Here is a 24,410-nt window from a genome sequence, read left to right on the forward strand (position 1 = left end):
AGGGTCCCCCGCCGCCCAGCCCCCATCGAACGGTGACCGACTCAACTGCCCCCCGCATGCATTTGCCCGACGACCTCGGCCGGTCACACCCGCGCCCGGCCGGCCCATTGTTCACTTGCAAGGGAAAAAAAAAGCCTTGTTTCTCACCTTGCACACGCCCAATAACGCACGCGCGCGGCGCGGCGCCGTGCGACCAGGCCACGAATTGAACGCACCGCATTTTCCCTCCCGATTGATCGTCAGTACGCTTAGCTAGCTCTTGCCGCGTTCGATCCTTCCGCTACGTCGCGTCTTCTATATAATAAGCTTGTGCCGCGAGCCATCACCATCCACCACCAGACCCGAAAGCAACAGCTAAACAAGAAGGAAGCTTCCCGGCTTAGCTAAGCTACTTCGCAGTCGATCAGCTTTACTTAAGTAGCAAATGGCCAAATCGGCATCGTCCCTGCTGATCCTGGCGGTCGTGGTGGCCGCGGCGTGCTTCGGCGCGGCGGCGGCAGCGCGCGGCGTCCCGGCGGAGAAGAAGGACGAGGTGAAGCGGCCGGAGACGATCCAGGAGGGGACGGTGCTGATCCCGGGGATTGGGCGGTACGAGCTGGGAACTCACTACAGGCCGGACATCGGCGGGCTCGACCACAGCATCCCCGCCGCGGCCCACGGGCAGTTCATGCCCGGGGCCGACGACACCTGGGTCCCCAACCCCGGCTTCGAGGTGCCCAACCCATTCCACCCCTGAACAGCCTTGCTAGCTGATCCGTCCACGTCGATCGGTCAGTCGCTACTCGCCAGCCGGCTTGCCAGCACGTCATCCACGTCAGTCACACCGGTCGATCAGTAGCTATGAGTTAATTATTCCCGCTTTTTAGTTGCAATTAAATAACAGCTAGCTGCTCTATAGCCATGCGTGCATGCATGCATCTGCGTGCTCCGTCGAAGGTTTTGTTCTTGTTTGGTTCAAGTGTACGTGTGTGAATTGTGATGTGTATGGATCGATGCGTAGGAAGCATCGACCACAGATATCTTGTCTTGCTCGGTTTTGTTCGTGTTTAGTAATTTGCTTCGTTGCAATGAGTGAGTTAATAAATTATGTGGTTTTTCTCGATCGCCACTGATAACCCTCATCAGTAACGGGCCTTTCCCGCCTTCATTGATGACCCATCATCAGTGGACAAAACCCGTCACTGATGACCTCTCATCAGTGGCGGGCGCGGTACGCCCGTCACTAATGAACCCTCATCAGTGGCGGGTGAGAAAGGCCTCTCATCAGTGACGGGTTCGGGACGCCCGTTACTAATGGTCCAATGCGAGAAGTTGCAAAATTCACCAAAACACACATCAGTAGCGGGCCTTACATCTGTGCCCGCCATTGATGTTCCCTGAAGACCTTTGAAGATTAAAAAATCTATAACTAATTCATAAAAAATAATAAAAAATGTGATTCTTTTTTCTAAATTATCATATTTTATTGCTTAACATTGTGAAACAATAATATCGGATGGAAACATTTGAAAAATGACCTATGTGGTACAATCTTGTTATTTTCCCATAGTTGAACTTTAGTTTTTAAGCCAAATGACCAAAGGTTTGTCCATTTCTATGCCATAGTTCTTGATAATTATCCATTTCTTGCACAAGTGTGCATCTTGTCATGGAAATAATATTTCCAAAGAGGTTTACAATGTTTTGGTTATAAAAAATGATTTTGGACTATCAAGTATATACGAATGTTTAATTATGACTTTCAAGCCAAATGATAAACTTAATATGATACCTATGAAGCAGTTACACTTAATATGGTTCAAATGGCACCTGTGCAATTTTCACACAAATTAGAACACATTGATAAATTGATGAACCAATTTTGTCATATAAAATAGTTGTATATGATAAAATCTAGTTTGGCCTCATCACTGGCGGGCTTTTTATTCGTGCGCGCCGGTGATGTATTTTCTTGGCCCGGCCAAAGGCCCAACCCAATCCATTCCCTATATAACACTTTCGCTAACCCTAAATCCCACCCTAACCCTCCCTCTATTCCCCCTGCCGCCGCCTCTCACTGCTCTCGTCTCTCCCTCTCTTCTCTCTTCCCCTGCCGACCCCAACCAGCCCCTCTCTCTCCCTCCCATGGCGCATGGTGGAGCCCCTCTCCCTTCCTCTCCCAAGGCGCATGGTGCAGCCCCTCTCCCTTCCTCTCCCATGGCGCATGGAGCATCCCCTCACCCTCCCTCCCATGGCGCATGGTGAAGCCCCTGTCCCTTCCTCTTCCATGCGCCGTGGAGCAGCCCCTCTCCCTTCCTCCCATGGCGCGTGGAGCAGCCCCCCTCCCTTCCTCCCATGGCGCATGGAGCAGCAGCAGCGGGGTGCGGCGCCGCCGGATTCGTCGGCTACGACCCAACACGCCACCGGATCCGGCCACCCTCGGCCCAGCAGCGGCCGGATCCAGCCTCCCCCGCCGCCAACCGCGCCCCACAGCCCACGATTCCTGCCGAGACCGACTTCCCCGCGGCCGGTATAGTTTCTCTCTCTTTCTCTCTCTCTCTTCGCACCTCTCGTTCTCTCTCACACCCTCTCTGTTTCTCACCGTCTCTGTTGTTGGTGTCAGGCTCGGGGAGCAAGTTTGGTGGCCGGCCACGACCAGCGCCGTGAGATTTGTGATTGATTGATGTAAGGACTCCTGCCTTTTTTTGCAACGTGTGATCCTTGATTGATTGATCTGTGAATTGTAATCCGCAATTGATCTATGATTTGTAATTCATGATTGACTGATTTGGAATCCGTGCTTATCTGTGATTTGGGGAAAAAATTGTAGGGGTGCCGTGTGGATTTGGGACAGGCCTGGGGCCGGCCACGTTTTTTTTTATTTTCTCCAAATTCCTATCAATGTCGGGCGTGGGGAGTGACCGCCATTGATGATGGCATCATCACTAACGGATGGAAAGCCTGTTACTGATGATGCCATCATCACCGGCAAGAAGTCAGTGGTGGGCGGGATGCCCGTTAGTGATGTACTTTTTCGACCGTTACTGACGACCGTTTCTGTAGTAGGGCAGCGTTACTGTGTCAATTAATCTGTCATGCATATATATTGGTTGGATCGTAATTTCTGTCTGAGACGACCATGCAAATGAATCATGTCATGTACTCATGTCACGTGCCACATGCACAATGCATGGGCCGTACGTGCGCGCGTTATACAGAAAGAGAGAGCTGGAGGTACACCAAAGACAATAAATGACACGCCGGAAAGGTGGCTCTCGACCGTGCTGTGTACACTTGTACTCATGGCAGTTCGGCGTTGTACGAGACCTCGTCCTTTTTTTAGCTTTCTTGGTGATAAAAGCACTAAATAAAGAGACAGCACACGACGACAGGGAATCAGATACGCTTCTTCAGATAGGGGGGGTCGAAGGTTGGAAGGGACTGTTTCCAGTCAACTGGCCTGGTCCGTCAGGGATTGACAAGCGCGCGGCGTCTGGTGTGAATTGATCTGCAATATGCGAGTAAAAGAGATCGGATGGCCCGAGATATCTCTTGCATTTTGGCACGTGAAGGAACATTTTGATTCGGTTCAGTTTCAACGGGTTTGAATTGTGTAGAGAGAACAACGTCAAGATCCCCACACTCGACCCGAGTATTCGACATCCCCACCCAGAGACATTCTCACCTCACCTTCCCTTCTTCTCCCGTCACGGAACTGCTTGCATCTGAGCTTTCAACTGATCAAACAAGCAACCTTTCCTTCGAGGAAAATTATCTTTGGGCCAAGTAGATTAGAGCTTTCAAAATGATTAACGATGACTTTTTAATTCTTACGAGAAACCAACTTACAACTAAATGAATTAGAGCTTTGAACTAACTAGTAAATGCTTGCAAACAATTAGCAACAGTTTGTTTGACTAAACAAAGAACATACTCCCCTTGGTAAATTTGGTTAAGTTGGTAGGTACTACTATGGTTGGTCCCGACCCGCCCAGGGTGGCCGTCCAACCAAAGACACCCTCAGTAATGCCCAACCAAAGACACCCTTAGTAATCAAGCTGTCATCATGGAAATTTTTGGAGCATATACGAGTAATCAAGGTCTAGTTTTCCTTCTTTTAGCATATACCCCCTCCGCCCCATATTAAGTGACTCAAATTTGTCCAAACATGAATGTATCTATAACAAAAGGTGTCTAGATACATGTAATAGGAAATCACTTAATATGAGACGGAGAGAATACACCATACTAGGGTTTATTTGTGGGACCGTTATTTGTGCGACTTCCGGTCACGTCCTAAAACACAGATAGAAGCCAAGAAAGTTTTTGAAAGGAAAACAACCCAATAACCCTAAATTAATACTGATTATCGGTCTAATCCGTAAAATTCACGCTAAATACCTGTTCCTGACAGGGCACAACGTTGAGATACACCAAATCTATTACTATCTATTAAATTGGAGTTGGTGGTGATTGTCGCGGGCGCCGTACGTCCTGGGTCTCTCACTATCTCGTCCCACGCGGCTCGACCGGTCCGAGCCCGACCCCTATCGCACGCCGCCCCCTCCCGATCTCAATCGGGTCCCTCTGCACCTCGCCCCTGAATCCTCCCCGATCCGCCTCTTCCTCCCACCCGCACAAGCCACTTCTCCTGCCGCCGCCGTGCCCTCGTTGCCGACGCTGCCGCAGCAGACTAACGCGGCTGCTGACACGCCCTTGCTGCGCGCCGCCGCCGTCTCCTTCACACTAGCGCTGTCCTCCTCGACGGGTTGCTCACCTCCGAATCCAAATCTGAGACGAACTCTTCTCCGAGGCGAAATCTGCTAGAGCAATGGGGTGCCAACATGAACTCCTTCGCCCCGTTCTACAAAGCTCCGCACGAGGCGCCGTCTCGCTTCCCAACTCGCCAGATCGACATTGCCGCAACCGAAGTATCACCGTATCGACATTGCCGCGCCTGGAGCATTGCAGCCTTCTCACCCGAACTTTCGTTAGACCAAGCGGCCAAAGCTCCACACAAGGTAGAGGCAAAGATCTTGTTTCTTCTTACATTATTGTGTTCATGTTGATGATTTAAATTGTTGTTGTTCTCGACAACAATTAGAGTAACGGGTGACAATGCTCGATGGCACAAGTGCGGGTATGAAAATAGGGCGTGTACGCCGGCCTTATAGCGAAGGTCGCCGTACACTTGGATAAGTTGACACGTCGATATTTTTTGAATAGGTTCGGTCGACCCTGCGGGTGTGACTTAATCCTATGTTAGGAAAGGCTTCGAGGGGGTTGTTAGCCAAGGGCTTGAGCTGAACGGATCTTCCCAAGACACCTGTTAGCAAGAGGTTCGTCGGGGCCGCCTCGTACTTGGACCGAACGCGTCTTTCCAAATATCGATATTAGGATACCTTCGGAACTCTAACCCAACCCCTTCTCCTTCGAGCCCGAGCCAACCAAAGCCAGCTCGGGGCCTCGAAATTAGAGTCCCCCAGAAGGTTTCCTCGAGGCCGATCGACTTTCAGTCAAGAGCGGCGCGTGAGAGCAAACCTTAGAGGGAGCACTCTAGCCCTCTCCCCTTGAGTTTATTCAATTGAGAGTGAATGGTACATGCCCCATGAGGGTATTTATAACCTAGGGGTCCATGACAAAAGACCATGACTATCCTTGAGGAAGAGAGAAAAGTGGGGGCAAAATGGTAAAAGGGATCTCCTTTGGTGCATAGCTTTTGTGTGCATCATGTGAGAAAAGCGAGGCTTGGTCCATGGTCCACCATGGACTAGGGCCCCCTCCTCACACCTTTCTTGCCCTCTACTCTAACTTATTTTTTTGATCATGACATGAGAGGTTTGACTTGTTAACTTGTCTTACTTTGCCACGTAGGATTGACCGCGCCATGTGAACGTCTTAACTCATGCTTGGAAAATGTTGACTTAGTCGCCACGTAAGATTTACGGCCCGGCCCATATAAGAGATTTATTTTACTACAACATAAATATTTTTGCTTTCTTCTTGTACGACCTGTTGGAAACAAAATAAAGCATCTCATCTGCTATTAATTTCAGTTGCTACGCCTTCTTATACGACCTATTGGAAACAAAATAAAGCATCTCATCTGCTGTTTATTTCAGTTGCTAAGCCTTCTTATACGACCTGTTGGAAACAAAATAAAGCATCTCATCTCCTGTTAATTTCAGTTGCTACGCCTTATCATACGACCTGTTGGAAACAAAAAAAAAAAGGCATCTCATCTGCTGTTAATTTCAGTTGCTATGCACGGGCATAGGACCTTAAAGTGTTCTTTAAATTGATTGAAGCTGTAATTTATTCTGTAATGTTGTTGATTTAAAACTACTTGCTTTATTCTTAAACAACATGTTGGAATTGTTCTATGGCCTAAAGAAGATAAAAAAACCTGCTGTTAATTCCCGTTGCTGGTGGAAATTAACCAACACACAGGCATAAGACCTTAAAGTGCCAATGTATGTTGTTAATTAATAATTTCCGGTGCTTGTGAATATTTCTTGATGCTAATTTATTCCGTATGTTGTTTACTTCAAGCTATTTTTTTTTCTTGTGCTTGCAGAACATGCATCACAATGTTGAAACAGCCACTTTTGAGGATTTTGATGATTTACTGCCATCACCTTCCATCTCAGCATCATCCCTGGTTTCTGAATGTTCTGAAACCAAGTCGACATTATCGCCGGTTTCTGATTTAATTAATGAAGAAAAAACTTCAGAGGATGATGACAAGCAAACTATTTCAGCAGATGATGATAAGCAACCAGACGTACCTCAACATACAAATGACGGGACATATGACTATCTCCCGCAAGGTAAAATTTTCACTCGTCTTCTGTACTTAAGCTTTTCATTATATCTAAATCAGGATATAACACAAATCTGTTGCATACGTCTTTTTGTAGATTACACATTGACCGAACTGGATTTGTGTGCTCATTTAGTAGTCGAAGACTCTTCGGAAGAAGAAATATTGGTGAAGATAGATCAAGCATATGTCAAACAGTGTGATTTGATTTGCCTGCTACATAGTGCCAAATGGCTAAATGATTATGTAAGTACCTTTACTAACAAGAAAAATGTTTATGATTATTTTAATATTCATTAACAATCAATAATTTCAAATATTTTTAGGTAATCAACGCGTATATATATTGTATAAAGAAAGTACATGAGCAAAATAAGAATGACCATAAAGTATATTTTGAAAATACCTTTTTAGCCGGACTGTTAAAACAAGATGGTGAAATTGGAATACATGAAGCAACCTTTATGACAAAGATTGTCGGAGACTATCTCAAGCATGACAACATGGTAACATCCATACCCATAATTGTAAGTTCTATTATTTACTTATTATTACATCTCTAAAATTAACTCATTATGTCGATTGTAGATTCATCTTCCAATAAACATCAAGCACACGCATTGGTATTTAGCTTGTGTCAATATTGAGAAGTCTGAGATACAAGTACTCGACTCATTATGTTGGGAGCACAACCGAGTTGACCTCACTAATATGGTTAGTTGCTTATAACTATTTTCTGGGAAGAAATGTTATAACTTGATCTTTCCGCTTGCATGTGTTATTTTACCCCTAATAATTTTACAGCTGCAAGGACTACAATATCATTTGGACATTCTTAAAACTCAAGAAAACTTGAGTAATCATAATTGGAAAGACCTAGATGTTACTAAACGGACGATTAACGAACAACTGCATAATCCAATTCAGAAAGACAGGTATATATATCACATGTTGTTTTATAAATAACCATATATAAGAAATGTTGCGATTCATGCTTAAATTCATGGAATATTGGACCGGACATACACTAACACATCCCATTACACATGTAAGTAAATATATCTTCTGTTTGATAAACATAATATATATGCGGGTATGCGGGTGCCATTTTAATTATTATAGGAGTAAATGCTAATATATGTATATGCTTTACAGGAAAATATTGTTTGCTTTAGATATAAGTTAGCTGCCATACTATTATGTTGGAAAACAAACACGGCACAATGATTGAAGAAAGTGATTGTAGTGAGGTAGATCCATATGATGTTATGATGTTGAAAGCCTAGATGACGAAAATCACCCAAGTCCGTTGAACTTATTATCTATTGAAAAAAGATACCAATCACTGATATCTGTTGTTTCTAACATGAGTATACATGAGTTAGAGGGTGGACTTTGTAACTACATCAAATCAATCAGTTCTGCAGAAACTTTAGAGTAAGCCATTTATTGCATGTAACTTTAGTAATTGAATATGATTGATAATATACATTATCTTAATTTGTTTGTGATAATGATTTGCAGGAAAGTCTGGGTACAAAGCTCTGACCCAAATCCAATTAGCTTGACTCTCAAAAGGCTGCAAGGAATGGTAAATGAAAAGTTGCCCATGGAGCGTGATTGCTTCAATTTGGTCGTACGAAAGATCATGTTTGACGATATCCACACAGTGAAAAAAAGAAAAGGATTGATATCAAAACATTGTCTTGACACGAGATTTTGGGTAATTTCTTACATCAATTATATTTTTTTGTGTCTATATACATACTAAATATTTGCTGATACCTTTCTAAACGCTTCAATCCTAGATGATTACTGATTTTGGATGACATCCAAACTACCGGAAAAAGTTAGATGTGGAACAACTAGCATATTCCGTTCGTAGCTGGCCTGGTATCAAATATAATGTTTGATCCTGCAAAACGGTAAGGCCACTCCCATATACATGTCAACACAATTTTTTTTCTAATATACGTCTAATAGCAACCTTATTTCAGATTCATATTCCAATACAATCCAACAGTGGATTTATTCTATTCGTACTAGCCAAAGATACCAGAACTGTCTACATTTTGGACCCTACTCCTATTGACCCCAACTATCAACGCAACCCATATGCAAAATATGTGCCCAGGCTTTTATGGATTGCTGAACACTTATCCAAAGCCATGTCACAGGCATGCCCTAGGTCTACATGGAATGAAAATATTTTCCTATGGCATCAATAGATCATAAATAATATTTCAGTTCACAACAGGTAACATTTTTACTCAATACATACATACGTACGTACATGCGTTATCCTTGAAACAAATTTTGGGAAAACTGCTAACATTCAAGGAAAATGAATGTGAAGACAACATGCCTGCTGGTGTACTGGATTTCATCAATTGTATCAGGAAAATCCAACACATGAATATGAAGACCTGAGGATCAAAACGCAACAAAGACCAATAAAGAAGCTGGATCTAAATCTCAATGTTTAGTTTGTCTTGGCTTTCAGAACCCACATGTGTTTAGCCGACTGTAATATTTTTGTTTTTGTACAAAACCTGATACTCCACCTGGAGTGAGCTATTGCGCCCCTGTGTGTCGTAGTCCGGAACTTAGACATCGGGGATGCGAGGCACCCCCTTTTAGGTTCGGCAGTGGGCGTTGGGGATCGCTCCGGCGATCGCCAGCGAGGCTAATGACGAGCGTATGATGCACAAGACCGTTTTACCCAGGTTCGGGCCACCCTGAGGTGTAAAACCCTACGTCCTGCTTCTGAGTTTGTATTAGCCAATGAACAAGTGTTTACAGGTTGCCGAGGGAGTCCTCGGGTGCTCTCTCCTTTTCTGCTAAGTGGCTACTTGCTACTTCTGAGCTAAACTAGAAAGAACCGAACCCTTTGACCGTTGCCGTTGGTTCTCCTTTTATACTCAAGGGGATACCACAGGTGCCTCGGTGCATGGGAGACAAGTGTCGAGTAAAGACCAAAGGCAGCTTGCTCTTGCTGCGCTGGCATGCATGCATGCAAAACACTGTAGCTAGGGCGGTACGTGCCCTAGATTCACTGCGAGCCTACTCACTGTGGGCTGACTAGACAGAGAATCACTTTTCTGTCGGAGCATTAAATGCTTGCTTGTGCCATACTCCTCACCCTGACCAGCCCTACGCACAGGGAGCCTGCCGAGCGGCCACGTGGCGCAGATGCTCTGCCTGTTGGGTACCGGCCCTGTTGAAAGTGCCTGCGCCAGGGAGCGCCCTCCCCGGCAAGTGACCTTCCTGGGGGGGGGGGGTCCTGACGGGGATTCCCATGTTGCCTTTTGGGGTAACCCCTGCAGCCCGGCAAGCCCTGCCGGGCTGGTGACTTCTCGGACAGCTTGCGCGGTGCTGCGCAGGGTGCTATCCTTGCGGGGAGCAAGTGAGGCGACCCACGTGTCAAGCAACGGTGGTACCCCGGGTGCTACTGGTGCCACACTGTGTTATTTTTTACTTGTAATTAAACTGCTGTCTTTGCTGATACAAAGCTTACCATAAAAAACATAGTTGGCTATGCCATAAGTATTTTTTCTACTGATGAATGTACATCCTAAGTCACGTCAACTGCATTGCCGAACTGCTTTTCTTGAATGTGAGACAAAGGAGGCATGCGATCGTTCATATCTTGAGATGCCCAACTGTCTCATTGACGACCGGAGGATCCATGTTGATTTCAGCCAGTGTTTCAAGACTGGTCGCAGTTCAGACAAAGGAAACCTACTTCAAATAAAAATGGGTGCTTAGAGTGTAGTATCCAGATCACCTAGCCCAAGAATGTGATCAACCTGTCGAGTACTCCAGATACCAGCCACGCCTAACATTTTCTTCGCCTGGTCAGCGAAGGGCTGTAGAATACCAGCTAGGCAGCCTGCAGCAGACATAATTGTGCAGAATAAATTAAAAAGGGATAATAGTGTTGGAATTTTGGGTTATGCCCAAGGCCCAGTCTGAAATTAATTACTGAAAAATCTCAAAAGCCATTTATGGAGTGGGATGAGGAGTGAGAATAGTTCCACCTTGCTAGTTTAGGTGGAGTTGGACCAATATATAAGGTATGTTGGTTCTCACCTCTTGAGCAAGTGAGCAAGGGAAATTCCCACGTGCGCTCCTCCTCCTCCGCTCGCCTCGCCGCGCGCGCTGCGTTTCGTGGATCGATTTCGAGTTCGATCCGTGCCGGGTCGGTGCAGGGCGGGGTCGTGCTTATCTTTTTGGCAGTCCGAATCCGTTGCGGACGCATAATAAATCCCGATAATTGCGGAGTCGGTTTTGGTTTCCTAAACCGAACCGAAGTCCGCCTGCGTGCCTATATAATAAGACAACCGCGGCCTCCGGCTATACCACGGCACAACCCTAGCCGCCAACTGCTACTCCATCCCGTCGACTGCGTGCACAGATCGTCGGGAGAGCAGGCCTCCGGAACCCCGATCTTCGAGATCCTGCCCGGGAGACGGTCGATAAGGTTTTTGGGGAGCGTTCTCACACGACTGCTCACTTCTTCACGTCCCTGTTTCGTTGGCATCTTCATCACCAATGGCCAACGACCTCGGAGATCTCGCAGCTCAGATTGCCGCTCTAGCTTAGCAGCAGCAGGCAGCCAACTCCAAGCACAGCAGCATGCTGCCCAACTCCAAGCCCAGGCAACTGCTGCTGCAGAGGCACAAGCGCAGGCGCTAGCCGTTGCCCAGGAGGTAGTCAAGGCTGCTGCTGCTGCCGGCGTGAACATCGACGCCGCCGGACTCGTCACTGACCTCAACAAACAAACACAAGAAAAGAGTACATCATTGTACGTAATTTGGTCTTTCTTGTTGATTTTGACTAGTAGTTCTATTATTCATGGCGTGAAATTAAATGAGTTTTATTGCTGTGAGTTGCTATTTAATTTGTCTAGTTTGCATGATATAATATGCTACATGTTTTACACATTGTTTTTCTGAATTAAATATTCATCAAAATCACCTAATTATTCAACAATCCAAAAACCTTATACGTGTAGGTAATTTTCGATGTCTCAATTTACTGTCACATTGAAACCACTTGTGTTTACTGGACTGCACTTTAAGAGGTGACAATATAAATGTCATATGTGGCTCGTGGCTATGGGCGCATGGTGGGCGGTACAACACGGGAAGACTCAAACAATTGCTCCTCAGCAGTTGTATGTTGAGGCTTGTGTTGTAGTAGTCGGTGCGATCCGTAGTGTGTTGGGAGATAAGCTCGTTGATGCTTATCTGCACTATCAGGATGCCAAAGAGTTGTGGGATGCGCTCGATGCTAAGTTTGGCGCATCTGACGCTGGCAGTTAGCTGTACGTCATGGAGCAGTTCTTTGACTATAAGATGACAAACCGATCTGTAGTGGAACAAGCTCATGAGTTACTGACTATGGCTAAGGAACTTGAGCAATTCAAGTGTCCACTACTTGACAAGTTTGTCGCCGGGGGCATCATCGCCAAGCTTCCTCCCTCGTGGAGGAACTTTGCTACATCACTAAAACACAAGAGAGAAGAAATCTCTGTGGAGAACCTGATTGGGACTCTTGATGTTGAGGAGAAGGCGAGAGCAAAAGATGCTGGCCCCAAAGGCAAAACACAAGAGGGTACGTCCACTGTCAACATGGTTCAGAGGAACAACCACAACAACAGTAACAACAAGGGAAAGGAAAATGCATTCAACAATGCTGGTCCAAAGAACACTACCACTTTCAAGAAGAAGAAGAAAAGAGGCAACAAGGATAAGGATCCTTGCTTTGTGTGCGGAGGACTCGGCCACTAGGCGAGTAAATGCAAGGAGCGCAAAGGAGGGCAGATTCGGCAAAAATTTGCTAATTTGACCATTGGCAACAATGAAGATGCAGGCGGGTATGGTAATTTATTTACTGTATTTTCTGTATGTCAGTCCACCGATTGGTAGGTCGATACAGGTGCAACTATTCATGTGTGTGCTGATATTTCCTTGTTTTCTTCATATCAGGCCATCAGCTCCTCAGTGACGATGGGGGACGGCGCCCATGCTTCTGTTCATGGTGTTGGCACGGTGGATCTGAAGTTTACTTCGGGAAAGATCGTGCAGCTGAGGAACGTGCAGCATGTGTCCTCCATTCAGAAGAATCTTGTTAGTGGAGCCCTCCTTTGCAAGGACGGATTTAAGTTAGTGTTTGAGTCCAATAAAGTTATCGTGTCTAAGTATGGACAATTTATTGGTAAAGGTTATGAGTGCGGAGGCTTGTTCCGCTTATCTCTTTCTGATTTTTGTAATAAGGTCATGAACAACGTCAATTCTATTAATAATGAGTCTAATGTTTGGCATTCACGACTTTGTCACATTAATTTTGGTTGCATGACGCGATTAGCAAATCTGAGTTTAATCCCTAAAATCACCGTGGCTAAAGGTTCGAAGGACCAAGCTTGTGTGCAAGCGAAGCAGCTTCGCAAGCCTCACAAGGCTGAGGAGAGGAACCTAGCATCGTTAGAGCTTATACATTCTGATCTTTGTGAGATGAACGGTGTATTAACCGAAGATGGAAAACGTTACTTTATGACTTTCTTTTATGATGCGACTAAATTCTGTTATGTGTATTTATTAAAATCAAAGGATGAAGCATTGCATTATTTTAAGATCTATAAAGCTGAAGTCGAGAATCAACTTGAGAAGAAAATTAAATGTTTGCGGTCTGACCGTGGTGGAGAATATTTCTCCAGTGAGTTTAATTCATTTTGTGAGAAACATGGCATAGTCCAAGAGAGGACACCTCCCTATTCGCCTCAGTCAAACGGGGTTGCTGAGAGAAAAACCACACGCTGATTGACTTGGTAAACGCCATGTTAGACACTGCTGGTTTATCCAAGGCATGGTGGGGGGAGGCGCTATTGACTTCGTGTCATGTCCTAAATCGTGTTTCCACAAAAGATAAAGAAGTCACCCCATACAAGCTATGAAAAAGAAGAGACTCACACTTTTTTACTGACAGACTTGGGGTTGTTTGGCGAAAGTCAATGTGCCAATTACCAAGAAACGTAAGTTTGGACCAAAAACCGTTGATTGTGTCTTTCTTGGCTACACACTTCGGAGTGTTGGCTATAAATTCTTGTTTGTAAATTCTGGAATACTTGACATGAGCGTTGGTACAATTATGGAGTCCAGGAATGCTACATTTTTTGAGGACATATTTCCCATGAGAGATATGCATAGCACATCTAGAGAGGATCATGATGTACCTGCTGAACCCGTCAGTTCAGAGGAACATCAGGATCATGAAGTAGCTCCTGAACCCGCCATACCAGTGGAAAATCTTAAACAAACACTTGATGAGATTCCTGAGGAGTATGACAATGAAGCCCCTATTAGGGGTAAGCGACAAAGGATTGCTAAATCCTTTGGTGATGATTTCATTGTGTACATCGTGGATGACACCCCTAAAATCATTAATGAGACCTTTGCATCTCCGGATGCAGACTATTGGAAGGAAGCCATTCGTAGTGAGATGTATTCTATCATGGCTAATGGTACTTGGGAGGTCGTTGACCGTCCGTATGGGTGAAAACCTGTAGAATGCAAGTGGATATTCAAGAAAAAGTTTAGACCTGATGGTAATATTGAGAAGTACAAGGCGCGGCTTGTGGCCATGGGTTTTACCCAGAAAGATGGTGAAGATTTCTTTGATACTTACTCACCCGTAGCTCGATTGAACACAATCAGAGTATTACTATCACTGGCTGCCTCATATGGTCTGATCGTCCATCAAATGGACGTTAAGACAGCTTTCCTTAACGGAGAGTTGGACGAGGAAATTTACATGAACCAGCCAGATAGATTTATAATAAAGGGTCATGAAGGCGTGTGTAAGTTATTAAAGTCTCTATATGGCCTGAAACAAGCTCCTAAGCAATGGCGTGAGAAGTTTGAGAAAACTTTAACATCTGTCGGCTTTGTTGTAAACGAAGCTGACAAATGTGTATACTACTGCCATGGTGGGGGTGAGGGAGTTATACTTTGTTTGTATGTCGATGACATACTAATATTTGGGACTAACCTCAAAGTGATTGAAAAGGTTAAGACTTTCTTGTCGAAGTGCTTTGACATGAAAGACCTTGGTGTAACTGATGTTATTCTGAACATCAAGCTCGTGAGAGGCGACAATGGTGAGATCACTTTGTTGCAATGTCACTGTGTGGAAAAGATCTTGAGTCGTTTCGGCTATTCTGATTGTAAACCTTCTCCAACTCCTTATGATCCAACCGTTCTGCTTCGAAAGAATCACAGAATTGGAAGAGAGAAACTGAGATATTCTCAGATTATTGGTTCGCTCATGTATTTGGCTAGCGCAACTACATCTGACATCTCTTTTGCTGTGAGCAAATTGAGTCGGTTCAATAAGAATCTGGGAGATGATCATTGGAGTGCAGTCGAGAGGGTCATGCGCTATCTAAAGGGCACAATGAGCTATGGTATACACTATAATGGGTACCCCAAGGTACTTGAGGGTTATAGTGATTCAAACTGGATATCTGATGTTGATGAGCTAAAGGCCACGAGTGGATATGTGTTCACACTCGGAGGGGGCGCTGTTTCATGTAAGTCTTGCAAGCAAACGATCTTAACCAGATCAACAATGGAAGCAGAACTTTCAGCATTAGATAACATCCACGGTTGGCTTCATGAGCTCTTGATGGACTTGCCGATTGTTGAAAAACCAATACCGACGATTCTTATGAACTGTGACAATCAAACTGTAATAGTCAAAGTGAACAGTTCTAAAGATAACAGGAAGTCATCAAGACACGTTAGGAGACATCTGAAATCTGTCAGAGCAATGAAAAATTCCGGAATAATAGCATTGGGAGATATCCCAACGGTTAAAAATCTGGCAGATCCCTTTACAAAGGGTTTATCAAGGAATGTGATAGAATCTACATCAAGGGAGATGGGGTTGCGACCCACGTTAGTTACCATGGCGGTAAACGAACCTACGTGATCGGAGATCCCGTGAATTAGGACCTGGGAAACAAGTCATTGGATAACTGAGAAGAGTGTACATTCTTTATCCCATTGCGTTGACGATGCATTACTCTTGTGTACTGTATGGTAGGTTGTTTAACTTAATGTGTTCTAACGTGTTGCATTAATTTGCAAGGGAGATACTGTCCTACAGAGTAGTCTCTAAAGAACACACCTATATGAGTCTGACTGTTGGTCGCAGTCTATGAGATTTGGGTGGTCTCTAGTAAGCTAATGAAAAGGCTTGGAGAATGACTTATATGTTCCACACCGCGGGGTAGCATTCGGTAGCCCAGTACCAGACAACAATTTAGTGAAACTCCAACACAAAAAATTGACAATTCAAGGTTTGTCCATTGTTCAGTTGTGCATGAGTGAAGCTATTTGTTTAGGTGGATGTTCAACCTTAACCGGTTTCCACTGAAACACTGGTATATCAAAAACAGAGTTTTGGATCAATGGCAATTTTATGTGCTTATGAGATATTGTGGGGATTGTTGGAATTTTGGGTTAGGTCCAAGACCCAATCTGAAATCAATTCCTGGAAAGTCTCAAAAGCCAATTCATGAAGTGGGATGAGGAAGTGGGAATAGTCCCACCTTGCTAGTTTAGGGGGAGTTGGACAATATATAAGGTATGTTGGTTCTCACCTCTTAAACAAGTGAGCAAGGGAAATCCCCATGCACGCTCCTCCTCCTCCTCCTCCGCTGCTCGCCTCGCCTCGCCTCGTCACAACGCGCGCGTGCCGCGTTTCATGGATCGAGTTCGAGTTCAAGCCGTGCCGGTTCAGGGTGGGGTGGGGTCATGCTTATCTTTTTGGCAGTCGGAATCCGTTGCGGACGCGTAACAAATCCCGATAATTGCGGAGTTGGTTTTGGTTTCCTAAACCGAACCGAAGTCCGCCTGCGTGCCTGTATAATAAGACGATCGCGGCCTCTGGACGTACCACGCCACAACCCTAGCCATCACGCCCACGATCCAATCTCGCTGTTTGCTCGCTTCTTCACGTCCCTGTTTCGTCGGCATCTTCATCACCAATGGCCGACGATCTCGGAGATCCCGCAGCTCAGGCTGCCGCTCTAGCTCCGCAGCAGCAGGCTGCCCAACTCCAAGCACAGCAGCAGGCTACCCAACTCCAAGCCCAAGCAACTGCTGCTGCACAGGCGCAAGCGCAGGGGCTGGCCGCTCCCCAGGAGGTAGTCAAGGCTGCTGCTGCTGCCGGCGTGAACATCGACGCCGCCGGACTCGTCACTGACCTCAACAAACAAACACAAGAAAAGAGTACATGCCGTGAAATTAGATGAGTTTTATTGCTGTGCGTTGCTATTTAATTTGTCTAGTTTGCATGATATAATATGCTAAGTTTTACACATTGTTTTTCTGGATTAAATATTTATCAAAATTACCTAATTATTCAACAAGTAGCACCAACGAGATGTGATTGATAGATCTTGGCCTGATGCCTCGTGTAAACTGACTTGCATAAAGATTTATTTATCTATATAAAACGCTGGAAGGGGAGAGAGGACATTATCAATTGATCGGACATTATAATTCAAAAAATTGTAAGAATTCTTTTTGACAAAAAAGATATACATACGCACAATAAAAATAATACGACTGACCTTGACAACTGAAAATAGCATGCAGACAGAATATTTCTAAATTCCAAAATACAAAATAGGAGTCCGAATCCTACACGAGTCCAAATACTACCAACTGAAAAATATGAGTGCGAATCCTACATGAGTCCGACTCCTACTAATGTTTTGGCAACCCCTCCGGCACCCTGGCCTTTAAATCCAACCGTGGTGGGTAGAGGTACACCGCAATCCAACACTTTCAACTCCAATCCACAACCATCCATGGCGGCAAACAATTCTTCAACATCGGCAAAAGAAAAGTCATCAGGTATGTTATTTATCTTCTCTCCGACAAGATTCTATGTTCTCTGTTCCCCTCCGTAGAGTTGCCTTAGCAAGTACCCACCAACTCTGCATGACAACATATATAATTATTAGAACGCTGAATTCATTATACGAAAATTACTAACCAATGCCAAAAGAAAAATAGCACGCAATCTAATTTCCATATCACTGATGCAATGTTTCCCAACAGGTCAGTGTGTACAAGAACCAACGAAATCTATGAGCTGCAGCTACACAAACTCGGGTGACGATGATCAGGACATGCCAGTTCAAATTGACGTTACGAGCCCAGCACATGGTCCACAGTATGATACAGCTCATAACATGAGAAAAGAAAAAAATCGAGCAAGACGAGAACGTGATAAAGCTCGGTGAGATATCATAAAACCCGAGAAGAGGGAGGAGATTAATGCCCGTAGAAGAGACAGCATTAAACCGCAGGAGAGAGAGGCAACAAATTCGTGTAAAAAAGCCAGCCTTACACCCGAGAAGAGGGGGGAGATTAATGCCGTAAGAGAGCCTCTTATGCCCGTAGAAAAGCCAGCCTTACACCCGAGAAGAGGGAGGAGATTACTGCCCGTAAGAAGAGAAATGCACGTAGAGCAAACTCCAGGGAAAATAAGACGCTTGAAGAGAGAAATGCTCGACAGAGGGCTACCAGGCAAAAACTTTCAGTTCAAGATAGGCAAGGAATAAATTCCCAGCGAAGAGCACACAGGCAGGCAATACCAGCCTGGGAGAGACAAGCACAGCTAGCATGACGTAATGAAAAATTTGCCACCAAGAGGAAGACACCATGCACCTAGTCCATCGCAATGCACTGTCCTGATCCAGCTGCAGGAACATCCCTTGCCAGAGAACCAGGTGATTCATCACCGGCAAGCCCATCATCCAGCACGCCATCATTCACCATCAGAACGGACGGTAATATAATAATAAAAAATTAGTGACCCACTTCTTATGCCCAGATCTTTCCTTTTCTTAAGCTCGATCACATTGCAGGTAACAAGGAAACCTTCCTCAGGGATATCATGGACAAGGACGGCTCCTCAGATGACTTAATGTACGATGAGTCCTACGTGTTTGCCGGTGAATGTACGCCCCAGACTTCAAATATCATCGATTTAAATTATAAGATAATGTGTTTCTCTTATAAAAAAATTATCTCAATACCTACAGGTTCCGCGGACATGGATATTGACGAACCAGCGGATGCAGCTCCGGCAGGCGATAGCATCGACCCATTCGACTTCATCTACTCAAATATCCCAGACAACACCCATATCCTGAAGCACGCTGCGAACTGCGATCACTGTGGGGCCAAGAAGTTTGAGTACGAGAGCAAAGGATTTTGCTGTCGGAATGGGCAGATAGAGCTGGTAGACCCAGATCTAGAGCCCATCCCAGAGCTTCTGAAGCTATGGTCTAGCGCTGATACGGACTCACGTCATTTTCGAGACAGCATTAGGTTCTTCAACGGTCACTTCTCCTTCACAACCCTCGGCGTCAGCCTTGACGACAACTACACAAATATGAGGTCTGGAGTGTACACGTTTCGGGCGCACGGAACAATGTACCATAATGTGCATTCTTTCGGGGCTGGTTCGAAACCCGAACATCTACAGCTCTACTTCTATGACGACGACCCCAATCTAAGCCATCGAAGTGAGGCTACCAAGAACCTGGACCAAGATGTCGTCAAAAAGGTGGCCAACATCATGAAAGGTAACCCCTACTCCACGACGTTTAGGAATCTTGGTGCCCGTGCGGGCAGCCTCGCGGAGTACCGCATCGACTTGAACACCGACAAGAAGCTGGATCAACGGACATACAATACTCCGATTGCATCAGAAGTGGCCGCTATCTGGGTTGAGGGCACTGACTTGGCGAGGATGTTTGAACGCAGCATCACTCTATACGGAGACAATGATGAGAGGTATGTCATACAGGCTACACATGGCTGCTACGACCCACTCTCATACCCCCTCTTCTTCCCAAAGGGGTAGCTCGGGTGGCATCCCAACATCCCCAAATGAGGTGTGAATTGGGAGTTAGCACAACGGTCAAGGGACGACGACGATTCAGGTTGGTCTTGATGACATGATTTAGCATTTCAATTTGTATACCACGATGATAGATTTCTAATTCTCCTCCCACCTTGTTTTACAGAAGAGACAGGAAACCGTCTGTGCGTATCTATCAGGGACTACTACTGCTACAGGTTACAGACGCGCCCTGCGATATTCAACCCGATACTACACGGAGCACGCCTGTTCCAGCAATACGCAGTCGACATGTACATAAAGATCGAGGTCACTAGGTTGAACTGGTTCCGAGAACACTAGCCACAGATTCGAGCTGACCTATACAAAGGCGTCGTTGATAGCATTGCGGCCGGGGAGACTCGAGCGAGTGAGGTTGGTAAAAGGACGGTGCTCCCATGGTCATTCCAAGGAGGGGACAGATGTATGTATGAAGAGGAGGCACATCGACTCAATGGCCTTGGTGCAGAAGTATGGCAAGCCAGACATCTTCCTAACGATGACCTGCAACCCCAATTGGGAGGAGATAGTCAACGAACTGTTCCCAGGCCAGACTCCTCAGGACCGACCGGACCTCGTCGTACGGGTATTTAGAGCTAAGCTTGAAGCCATGAAATACATGCTTTTCAAACAACACATCCTCGGCGTTGTCACAGCATAAGTTTACGTGGTCGAGTTCCAGAAGAGAGGCCTTCCACATGCCCACTTCCTGCTTATCATGGATTCTAAATACAAGCTCACAGTGCCGGAGCAATATGACCGCCTAATCTCGGCCGAGCTCCCGGACAAGCACAAATACCCGGAACTTTACGCCATGGTCGTCAAGCACATGATGCATGGCCCGTGTGGTGTTCTTAAGCCAAACAACGTATGCATGAAGGACGGTTTGTGTAAGAACCGCTACCCTAGGCTGTTCAACAGTAACACCATCCAAGGGAAGGACTCTTATCCTCTGTATCATCGACGGGACAACGGTCACAGCGCTCATGTCTGAGGTCAGACTTTGGATAACATATGGGTCGTGCCGTACAACCCTTACCTCCTCCGTATGTTCAACTGCCACATTAACGTCGAGGTGTGCTCCAGCATAAAGGCAGTCAAGTATATTTACAAGTACATCTACAAGGGAGGAGATCAAACGTCGATGAATTTTGAGCAGCCCGACAGCGAAGGCAACATCGACGAGATCAAGAGATATATTGACGCGAGGCGGGTTACTCCACCAGAAGCTTTGTGGAGGATCTTTGGTTTCAACCTCTACGACAACTCACCGTCGGTCCTACAGCTGCCGCTTCATCTTCCGGGTATGCATATGGTATCGTTCAACGCAAAGGAGGACCTTAGAGACGTAGCCGCGTGGGAGAAAGCATCAAAATCCATGCTCACAGAGTATTTTGAGGCCAACAAAACATATGAGTGTGCAAGAACCATACTATACAAGGATTTTCCAGAATGGTTTACATGGCAGGAGATAAGTATTGGAAGGAAAGGAAACAACGACCCCAAGTAGGACGAATCGTGTCAGCCCATCCCGCGGAGGGAGATAGATACTATCTAAGGGTGCTGCTTAATTAACCATGTTGCAGGTTGTACTTCATTTTACGACATGCGAACGGTTGACGGTGTCCTATGTGAAACCTTTCGGGAGGTTGCCGAAAAGAGGGGTCTTATCGAGGCCGACAACGCACTCGACGAGTGCCTATCGGAGGCTGAGCAATTCGCGGTGCCATCGTCGCTCCGAAGGCTCTTCCAAACAATATTGGTATTCTGCGAGCCCGGCGATCCGCGGGGTCTCTAGGATAGGTACCTCAAGGGAATGTCAGACGACTATAGACGGTCAATCACTTGCCCAATCACGGTGGAGCAGAAGGTCTTGCTTGACATCAGAAGAATGCTGCAGTCCATGGGCAAAGAAATAACGTCATTCCCTCTTCCGAAAACGGATGAAACATATGAAGACATTGGCGGCGAGGCTAGGGAGATCATCGAGGAGTCCAGTATCGCGGTCGACATTGAGGACACTTCTCTAGCATCCTCCCTTAACCCTGAGCAGAGGTCTGCATACGACGAGATACTTGCGGCTGTTGACAGCGGAACTGGAGGAGTGTTTTTTGTCGACGGGCCAGGAGGCACCGGGAAGACATTCCTGTACAGGGCCTTGCTCGCTAAACTCAGAGGTGAGGAGAAGATAGCAGTGCCTACGGCAACAGCGGGTATCGCTGCTTCAATCATTCCAGGAGGCAGGACCACCCACTCGAGGTTCAAGATACCCCTTAACATAGTAGATGGCGCGTCATGCAGCTTCACAAAACAGAGTGGGTCGGCCAAGCTGTTGAGGATGGCTTCGATTATAATATGGGATGAGGCCACAATGACCAAGCGTCAGGTGTCGTTGATTCCTTTCTCAAGTATTAGTTCAGAATGAGTCGTTCTTACTAAACAATGCTTGATCTATGAGTGCAACAAAGAGTTCATAGGATTTATGTATGGAGAATTGAGAAACCTATAGAAATTCGGCGGAGAACGACTACGAGCACGTCTACTTCATCTTCTACCTCTCTGGCTGCCGACGAGCTTCTTCCTCAAATTCCTGGCGACCTTGACCTCCTCTCCTCCCATCTTCCTTAGTGTGAGCATCCCCATGTCCTTGCGGTCCCGATGCTACCTCTCTCTCCCTCTTTAGTTCACTGTAACGGTAGGACGACGTCGAAGTGCCCTGGCCGCCGCCGGCGAGCTTTGCTCCTTGCCGCGCGAGCGACCATAGGAGCTTGTGTTCTATGCTTTTGTGCTAGCTTTCTCTCCGTCGAACGCTAGAACGAAGAAAGGCCACGCTTGACCTCCGCCGTGCCTTGTGGTCGCCGCCGACGAGCCCCTACGTGGCTGCACATGCGCCCGCACGCCACCGGTTTTCTTCCCTTTAAAAGGGTGTGGGCCCCGATTCTAACATGATTCGTTCCGTAGCCCAAGTGCTAGCTTATTTTGTCCATCCGTCGCAGATCCGCGCGTCGCGGGTTCGATTCCTAGCCGGCGCAAAATTAAAACCTTTTTTGGGATTTCACCGGTCACTAACATGTGGGCCCCACGGACCCATCTGTCAGCGTCCTGGTGCACTGTTGCGCCTGTGAACCGAGTCCACGCACGTCCGGATCCGGCCGTTCCGCGGCAGCAAGCCCGGTCCCGCTTGTCAGTGACCGTGGCTAGGAACTGACCTGGTGTGCCTAGTTTTTCTGGTGTTATGCTTTTATAGAAATTAGCAGAGTGGCCGCACATTGTGCGGGCGACATTTAAACATATTTTTATTGGACCGATATAGTACTATTTGTAATTACATATTACTAGTGGAATGCCCGTGCGTTGCTACGGATTTGACAAAACCACGAGCTAATTTTATCTGTATAGCAAACCCGCCCATGATAATCCGACCCGAATAATATTTTTTGTGCAGATAAAGGCTAGTTGACCCCTCCAATCCATAATAAGTGTTATACAATAGGAGGGATTAGCAGATAAAATTTGGAAATTGTTAGATGCTTTACCTTCAGAACAATATGACATTCTATCTTGTTGAACATCTGCTGTGCGAGAAGGCTTTGGCTAGACATAAGAAATTTTAAAACGGTGTCCTCTTGTGCAAACTCGAGAAGAAGATCTGTCATATTCTCAAGGTACTCGCCTGCAATATCTGCAGGAAACCATTCAAGCTAATAGACCAGACGATGTATATCTGGCTGTCGCTCAAGGTGTCTTGCGACTCGTCGCCAGTAGCAAAGTTGAGCTTCCCCATGAAACTGTTCATGGACAAGCTTCGACAATGTCATGACTTGCCTCCGCCGTCCTCCCTCTGCATGGAGGGCGACTGGCTCTCGGTCTAGTTATCGCTGCTCTCGGCGCCCGCCCGTCCTCTGCACGGGCGGCCGCCGCGCCAGCGCCTGCTCGGGTCGCTCCGTGGCCGCTGCCCGCTGCGCCGCCTGTTCGAGCCGCGACGCGACACAAAAGGACTATTTAGCTGAACTCCAGATAAGCAAATATTTGGATCTTACAGTACAATCGAGACGCAGTTATTCCAAATCACAGCCTCTGCATGGACTATAAAACTGGACTGCAAATTGTTCACGGAAGCATGGTTACACACCAACACTAATATCTACGGAGTATTTTGCAATGGCTGTTCTGATTTTACTGCCTCGAGTTCACCCACCAAGTTGGTGCCAAAATTGCACTCCCCGGACCTTTCTTACGCCCAATTCAAGGTCATAAAGTAATGTGCAATTTGGAGGTTTCGCGGGAATCGATACAAGGGTTAATTAATTAGTAAGGTCCCGTTCGGTTGCAACAATCCCCACAGGATTGAGAGGGATTTAGGGAAACTGAACTAAATTTGGATAATTCCCTGTCAATCCCCACCGGGAAGGGCAGAACCGAACTGGCCCTAATGAGGGCGAGGAAGCAATGAAGCATCGACTCCGGCAGATCGGGCACCTCTCCCTCCTCGCTCTCTCCGTTGGAGCCGCCGCCGAGAGGATTCTTCACCTGCGTCGGACTGCGGGCGCGCACCAAGAGATTTGGGGTGTACACGAATTAGCCACGATGGGGGCGGAGACAGCTCCCGCTGGGACCTCCG

At 46.3% G+C, this 24,410-nt stretch overlaps 3 protein-coding genes across 3 annotated transcripts; all 3 read left to right on the forward strand.

Annotated features, from left to right (window-relative positions):
• Positions 1 to 317: 317 nt before the first annotated feature.
• On the forward strand, positions 318 to 1,102 carry LOC100842830 (putative cell wall protein). Its single transcript, XM_003562870.4, has one exon. The coding sequence runs from the start codon at positions 425 to 427 to the stop codon at positions 734 to 736; it is 312 nt and encodes a 103-aa protein (XP_003562918.1). The 5' UTR covers positions 318 to 424; the 3' UTR covers positions 737 to 1,102.
• A 19,141-nt stretch (positions 1,103 to 20,243) lies between these two features.
• Positions 20,244 to 21,299, forward strand: LOC104582051. The gene is made up of 3 exons (XM_010231336.1): positions 20,244 to 20,375; positions 20,526 to 20,657; positions 20,790 to 21,299. The coding sequence occupies exons 1-3, from the start codon at positions 20,244 to 20,246 to the stop codon at positions 21,297 to 21,299; spliced, it is 774 nt and encodes a 257-aa protein (XP_010229638.1).
• Positions 21,300 to 21,605: 306 nt separating this feature from the next.
• LOC104582052 (ATP-dependent DNA helicase PIF4-like) lies at positions 21,606 to 22,214 on the forward strand. The gene has a single exon (XM_010231338.1). It carries the CDS (start codon positions 21,606 to 21,608, stop codon positions 22,212 to 22,214), a length of 609 nt encoding a protein of 202 aa, XP_010229640.1.
• Positions 22,215 to 24,410: the final 2,196 nt, after the last annotated feature.

Source organism: Brachypodium distachyon, chromosome 1 (assembly GCF_000005505.3).
Source record: "Brachypodium distachyon strain Bd21 chromosome 1, Brachypodium_distachyon_v3.0, whole genome shotgun sequence".
Classification (NCBI taxonomy): Eukaryota; Viridiplantae; Streptophyta; class Magnoliopsida; order Poales; family Poaceae; genus Brachypodium; species Brachypodium distachyon.

Excerpts from the sequence above, each read along its gene's own strand:
- LOC100842830 (XM_003562870.4), top strand. The coding sequence starts at position 425 with ATGGCCAAATCGGCATCGTCCCTGCTGATCCTGGCGGTCGTGGTGGCC.
- LOC104582051 (XM_010231336.1), top strand. The coding sequence starts at position 20,244 with ATGGCCTTGGTGCAGAAGTATGGCAAGCCAGACATCTTCCTAACGATG. Across the intron at positions 20,376-20,525 it reads GACCGGACCTCGTCGTACGG|CTCACAGTGCCGGAGCAATA; the intron begins GTATTTAGAGCT and ends TCTAAATACAAG. Across the intron at positions 20,658-20,789 it reads GTGTTCTTAAGCCAAACAAC|ACTTTGGATAACATATGGGT; the intron begins GTATGCATGAAG and ends GTCTGAGGTCAG.
- LOC104582052 (XM_010231338.1), top strand. The coding sequence starts at position 21,606 with ATGTCAGACGACTATAGACGGTCAATCACTTGCCCAATCACGGTGGAG.